This window comes from Neltuma alba, unplaced genomic scaffold, assembly GCF_004799145.2.
Source record: "Neltuma alba isolate B1F8T4 unplaced genomic scaffold, ASM479914v2 tig00003429_pilon, whole genome shotgun sequence".
Taxonomy (NCBI): Eukaryota; Viridiplantae; Streptophyta; class Magnoliopsida; order Fabales; family Fabaceae; genus Neltuma; species Neltuma alba.
In genome coordinates this window covers 1-6,689 of record NW_021633279.1, presented here as the reverse complement: position 1 = coordinate 6,689, position 6,689 = coordinate 1, and the positions used below count along the sequence as shown (strand labels likewise).

General features: G+C 37.8%; 1 protein-coding gene across 1 annotated transcript; it reads right to left on the bottom strand.

Moving 5' to 3' along the window:
* Nucleotides 1-6,633, bottom strand: LOC114741575 (RAB11-binding protein RELCH homolog). The gene is given in 19 exon segments (XM_028929844.1): nt 1-511; nt 1,261-1,377; nt 1,516-1,639; nt 1,739-1,879; nt 1,964-2,069; nt 2,158-2,359; nt 2,802-2,831; nt 2,834-2,933; nt 3,029-3,146; nt 4,050-4,264; nt 4,365-4,517; nt 4,725-4,934; nt 5,023-5,097; nt 5,208-5,336; nt 5,416-5,490; nt 5,807-6,132; nt 6,135-6,372; nt 6,449-6,489; nt 6,492-6,633. Coding segments are annotated over 19 exon segments (2,946 nt in total). The 3' UTR covers nt 1-107.
* Nucleotides 6,634-6,689: the final 56 nt, after the last annotated feature.

Sequence of the window (6,689 nt, the reverse complement as noted above, 5' to 3'; positions counted from 1 at the left end):
AAAAAATAATGCTGCTCGAGTTTCCAGGAAGAAGTTTTGACAAGGGAAAATATCTACCGTCACCTTGAGTAAATGAATGGGCAGAAATTATGATGCAGAAATGAATCCTATTGGGGCTGAGAATCGTCCAGGGTTTTGCCTTTGCCACGGAGCATATCCCCAAAGTTTCCCAGCATGATGCGCCTGAATCTAGTGTCCTCGACTGCTGCCACCGCTGCGGCCGTGGTTGGGACTGCCCGTGGAGATGGAGGGGCTTCTGTAGCTGCTTCTGTAGTTTCTTTCTTTCCAAGTAATCCACCCTCACCAAAGAAGCTGCTCACTGATGAAAGTCCGGATGAAAGTCCAATATGAGCACCCATCACCTTACTTATAGTGTCAAAAGCTCCCCCCGATCTTTCCTTCAAAATTATTTCAAGGGCTTCTTTATGTGCTGGATCCAATGCATCCAAATCCTTTAACAGGTTCTGAATGGCAGGGAGGAGGAAGTCTCGGACACTAGCCACAGGAAGATCTGCAGGAGACAGTGAGTGATTAGAAATATGTTGGGGAAGAAAGATATCCTACCACATCAGCAAAATATCAAGTTTCCATGAGAAAATAAAGAACAAACGAAATTATAAGAAAGGAAAAAAATTCAAATTTTGAGAACAAAAATGACCTATTTATCCCTCCCTGCTTTAAAATTAAAACGATAAATATTATTCAACGATGATTGCATGAAAATTATATTCATTGCCCATTGAAGCATCCTTATAAGGCATGCTTCTTAAAATAATCAATAGTGCATGAAATTGGACTTTACAAGGGCATGTCATTATTTAGGGAATGGCTGCATTTTGAAGGATTAACAACAAATTCGATGAACGAAAAAAATAAAGTGAAATGGAAACATGTTATATGACATAGGAACTTGAAATAAGGGAATCAGGATTGTAAATTTCAAAAATTGTCATTTAATACATTATATTGAACAAAAGGAAGTTGAGCCAATAAATTCCTTCCTCAAGGGCGAATGCTAGAGTATGAGCAGTGGATTTGCCCACCATATTGAAAAATTAGATGACACAGGAGGAACTGTACAGTCAACTAGATGACTGATGGACAAACATTTTTTTTCATCTTTTTTGTTTGGTGGTGGGCTCATGAATTTTTTAAGAGGAACCGAACAGCACTGTTGCACTAGAAAAGTTTGACTTGAGAAAAAAAATTACCCTCAGAAGAGAGATGAAAGTAGAAGTGACAACTTTTCAAAGAACGAACCTGCAGCATCCAGAGCACGGATAGCCTCACAGAATGCATTGGCTTTCTCCCTTCGACGCATCAAATCAGTTGTAGAAGTTGGCATGGATGTCAGCTGGAAAATCTTGGACAAAAGATGTATATAATGTTAAAGAAACAAACGCATAACCCCGAAAGCCTGCTGAATGCAACTGCTTTAAGAGAATGAGACATCAAATTCAGGAAAATTAAAACTGTTCTGAAATAATCTTTCCCATAAAATAAGTTTAAGGATATAATCTCTTAGTTTTTCTGTTGTATGGGGTACTGCAACCACCAAGGCACGGATAACAGCAATAGTAGCTTCATGGGATCCATCTTCAAGAAAAGCATCCATTTGAATGCGAATCTTATCAACAATCTAGAACACACCAAATATGGTTAGGAAGTTTGAAGTTAATGGTGCATTGCCTTTAATAATATAACTTTAAAAGCAACGGTGAGAAGAAGTAAAAGGTACCATCTCATTTTTGAAGTGCTGGGCCACAGCACCAAAGGCGTCTATACTGGCATACTTCACATTTAGATTCTGATCAGATCCAAGAGTAACTAAGGCAGGCAAAACTTGCGTTGAAGCAACCTTTGCATCAATATATGGTACCTATCATGAAGACAGGCAGACAGATATATAAGCTTTGACATCTACATCAGATGAACCAGGAAACAAAGTAAATAATAAGCTTACAATAACTTTCAGCAGCTTGGCAGCACTTATTTTCATGTTAATGTTAGAGATAACAACCATTTCCCATAGTATATTAATGATCATTCCATGGTTTTCTTCATATATGCTGCATCGTATAAAAAGCTTGAGATTAAAACATTGAAGATAGACAATCAATTTAAGATCTGTGGCACCAAAATTGGTGATAAGCATACCAAAGGAAGCGAACAGCTTCAATAATCTCAGGAATGTGCCTAGTTGACTGGTGCTCCTTGGAAGTGTCTTCCACCAGCAACTTCCTCAAGTACTCTAATAATTGTTCATGTTTGGCTGGAGCACCCAAAACACCAGCCAACAAAAGGGGAAGGACACACATTGTAGACAGCCTCTCAGCAATAGCAGATCTTGGTCTTAAACCTGCAACCAACCGTTGGAAAATAGAAAGCAACAATGTCATAATATCACCAATCATTTGATGATCTGGCAAAATTATTGTGAAGTGGCCAAAGAGACAGACACTCTTAACCACTTTTTCTAACAAAATCTTCACATTCAGATTTGAGTAGCTATTCCCTACAATTGAATTGTCAGTAAAATTAGAAATATAAGTAATAACTCCATAAAAAAAATCAGTTTTATTTATGGTTATTATGTCATTGACTAGTTTATGATTGAGCATTCACATGTCATAGAGATTGGCATTATTTTCAAGTCTGGTTATTCTCTAATGACGCACGGTTACAAAGAGAACAAACTTGGAAAATGAAACTTTTGAAATCACAAAATTTCCTTGGGAATACAGCGAGAGGAATGCACAATGCTTGACAAACATCAATGCAGTTTTCTCCTTGATGAATACCTTTAATTCTTGAATGGATGGCACTAGGAAAAATGTCAAATCCGCATCATCCCCTACTGCTATTAAGAATACAGGCAGCATTATGCATGTTAGGTAGGAATCCCCAAACTTTTCAGAGACAGCCAACAGAAACTGCATTCACACAAAATTCATTAATTGCAGTTCAAATACAGGAGCTCCAGATCAGACAAAGCACAACAGAAGAAGTGAAAAGTATACAGAGTAACCTTAGAAATTCGGCTCCGTAAGTTGTCTTCTTTATGTGATAACATGCAAGCCAACTGAATTAAATTAGGAAAGCACTCAACATGCATCCATTCAAATGAAGCCCACTCAACACGTCCACTGGCAAAAAATGGAAACCACTAGATAAGTAGCGTAGTGAAGGAGGTGCGTTAAGGAGACTTTGTTGACATGGAATGATAAGTCCCAAGTTGAGTAATATGGAATCCTATATGGAGTGTTTTAAAAAGATTGGTTCTCCCACCTTAATGAGTAGCTTTCGGGAAAGGGTTTTCCATCCCACTTGAGTGCCACCATTAAATCAATTATATGGATGATCTTGATGAATTGAGAGGTAAAGAGAGAACCTAGATCTAGAGAAGCAGACACAAATATTTAGGCTAGGGATAAGTATAGAGATTTGTGGTCACTCAAAGCTATTGCTTCACGATTTAAGTAGTTTTTCAGGTATCATAGAAACAAATTCAACTCTAATTGAATACAAACTAGAAATTTGGGATGATATTAAGATACTTTAAAAATAGTTGTCACTATAATTAATTAAGAGTCAACACAAGAGGTAGAAATTAGCAACTTTTAGAGTGAATCCTAAACCCCAACACTTCAAGTATTTTTACTTTTCTTTAAATATTTTCTACATATCACCAAATAATTTACTTTATCTCATTTCCTCAAATTATTAATTATCTGGATCAGTAAAAACGCAACGTCCTTGTAGGTACAACCTCAGATTTTTACTACACCGATTCTGTATACTTGCAGGAGTGATCATCACCCCTCTCTTGAACAGCTAGTTCTAGAGAAATTAAAGGTGCAGGAAGACTAGAAGACAGTAAGAGGGGACAAGGGAGGGGAATGTTCTGGTCCACTGCTGCTTTTTTCCCTTCTCCCAAATAGACCCCTAAAGAGTTAGAGGAAGTAACATTGTGAACCCAAAGCCATTGACAAAGATTTACAAACGTCAAAATGAAATATTTCAGCAGCTAGACTTTTTGCAAAGCTTACCTAGCATACAATTCAAGCATTGAGGTAGATAACACAGTTTGTGTAGTTTCTGCAGTGGTGGAAAAGGGGCATGTCTCTATTGCTTTCTGGTGCACAGAAGGAAGTAACGCCACTAACAGTCTCAATAGAACATCTATATTCCAGCGCTCTCTTTCACCCAATACACGGAGATTTGACTCTACAGACCCTTCAACACCAGAAAGTGGTGGACAACGCTGCAATGTTCGATGAACCAAATTCCTTTGAGTAAAACAATTGCAAATGAGGATGAAGTTCTCCGTCGTGAGTAGCAACAGTGCAAAAGAGCAAGCATACCTGAGCAGAGCTTAACAAATGAGATAGTAAAACTCTTAAAACATGATCCAATTTGTCTCCCCACTTTAAAACTGCAGGGACCAATTCATTGAGAGTAATTTCCACCACCACTCCTGAAGGGTCACAGATCAATTGGAACATCAACTCCTCCACCTGTCAAAACATAAAAACAAAAAATTGAACTGACTTCTCATCTTTACTCTTCTTTTTCCTTAGAAGTTGTTATATCTTGTAAGGGTAAAAGGCTCCATTCCCTAGACCATGTCTCATCAACCTGTTCTAGAGCTTACATTGTAGCAAATTCTCTCAAGTCAGAAATCTTCTCCATGATTGCCTCGAAGCATATATAGTGAGGCTGACCTTGAAATATTTACCCGTGTTTGGGAAAAGTGGGAGCAGCAAAGCCAAATTATGAGCTGCAGCCTCTCGAACAACAGTGGCGGCATCTTCTACTAGTTGCTGTACAATAGACAAGATCAAAGAATCGCGAATCTCAGGGCGAACAAACTCTGCGAGCTCTCCACATGATTGAGCAACAAGCAGCCTACGCTCCTCGTACATGTGATTAATCTAAAATCCACAACACCAAAAATCTATAAAAATAGCTCTACGGGCAGAATGGCAAAATGAAGATTTGAAGATTCAGACAAAAATTTACTTGTTCCCAGCATTGAGGAAGCAATTCTGTCTCTGTTCTCATCTCTCCAACATTCTTGGCAAGGCTTACACATGCCTAAAATGATGACAAGGCAACCTGTGTTACTTCTTTAGAACCATAACCATTGAAGACAGTGAAGGAAATACAATAACCTTCACCAAGAAAAACAAAAAATAATAACTCACATCCATTATTATTTGCCTTTGTTGTTCATCAGGACGTTTGATCAAATTAAACAATGTGTGGGTCAAAGAATCTCGAGTGCCACTATCAGGGTGGCGCTCTATCGCACACATTATTAGGGGAAGGAGCTCCTGCAAGCAAGCAATTTACAAATGTAAAGTAGAAGGTTCTACAAGAATAAATGAAGTAAGACATAATTAGCAAACCTACCTCACGGTGGTTGATCAACACATATGGAACAATTTTAGGCAAAGCATCCGCAAGTATTTGAATGGTTCCTAATCCCTGTTAAATTATAAACATATAAGATGAAATGAATAATAATATTATACAATCAGTAAACATATGATAAAATCTTGTCATTCTGAATTTCCTTATTCGGTTTTATTATTTATCATTCTTGAAGGCTGATTATTGCTAAGCACTACATCATTGACAATGAAGACCAACCATTACAACACCATCATGCCACTTTTAAATCAAGAAAAAGCCCAAAATGAAACCATCCTAGCAATTCATATCACCAAATTCAGTGAAAAAGAGAACATATATAAAAAGGCAACAATACAGGAAAATTTTCCAAAACATAGCCAATACTTGCCATCTTTTCAGACACTGCTTCGTCATTTACACCATCTGATTTAAGAAACAACCTGCTATTCTCTGCTTGCAGCCCACCGTTGTGTTCCAAGATAGTTTCCCCATTCCCTAAAGCACTGTTTACATTTGGAAGATTCAGTGAGTCATGCAATGCATCTTCACGTTTATCTATACAGTCATTATGACTGTGGCCATCAAATGATTGAGTGCCTTCATTGTGTACATCTCCTGAGGCTACTTCAACAGGACAAGAGATTGAACTTTTGTCCTCATGTATCTCAATAATTTTGTCTTCTCTCTGAGTAATTTCATTTTCAGAACTAACCAAATAGCAGATTCAAGAGCTGTTACTTTCTTTGCTTTCAAATATTCAACTTCCATCTGCAATTTCTTGATTTCTTCCTTGTAGTTTTCTAAAGACATAGGTTGGACATGGTCAGCGTCACTGGCTGCCAAATTCTTTCCAGATCGAGACCCTTCAATATGCATTTTCAGTGAAGTGATCTCAGCCCTGCAACCATCAAGTTCCTGTTTTTGGTGCTCAAGAGACTGCTTCATAGCTTGAACCTGAAAGTTATAATAATTAGTACGTCGTTAAACATATTAACTGATGGACAGTCTTTCAGGATTAAGACGGAACTACCAGGTTCTCCTTGTCTTTAAGATCTTTCTGCAAACTTCTAAGGATTTAGTCAATGCATTTATTTGGCCATCCATCAATTCTTTGTTCTTCAACAAGTTCTCCCTTTCTTCAGTTAACCTCTTATTTGCTTGCAACAATGTCTCATTTCCTCGAAGTAGAGCAATTTTTCCTGAACCAACATTCATGTGTGATTCAGCACAAGAGACAATGATGCAAATTCCCAAAAAGCAACCAATGCATC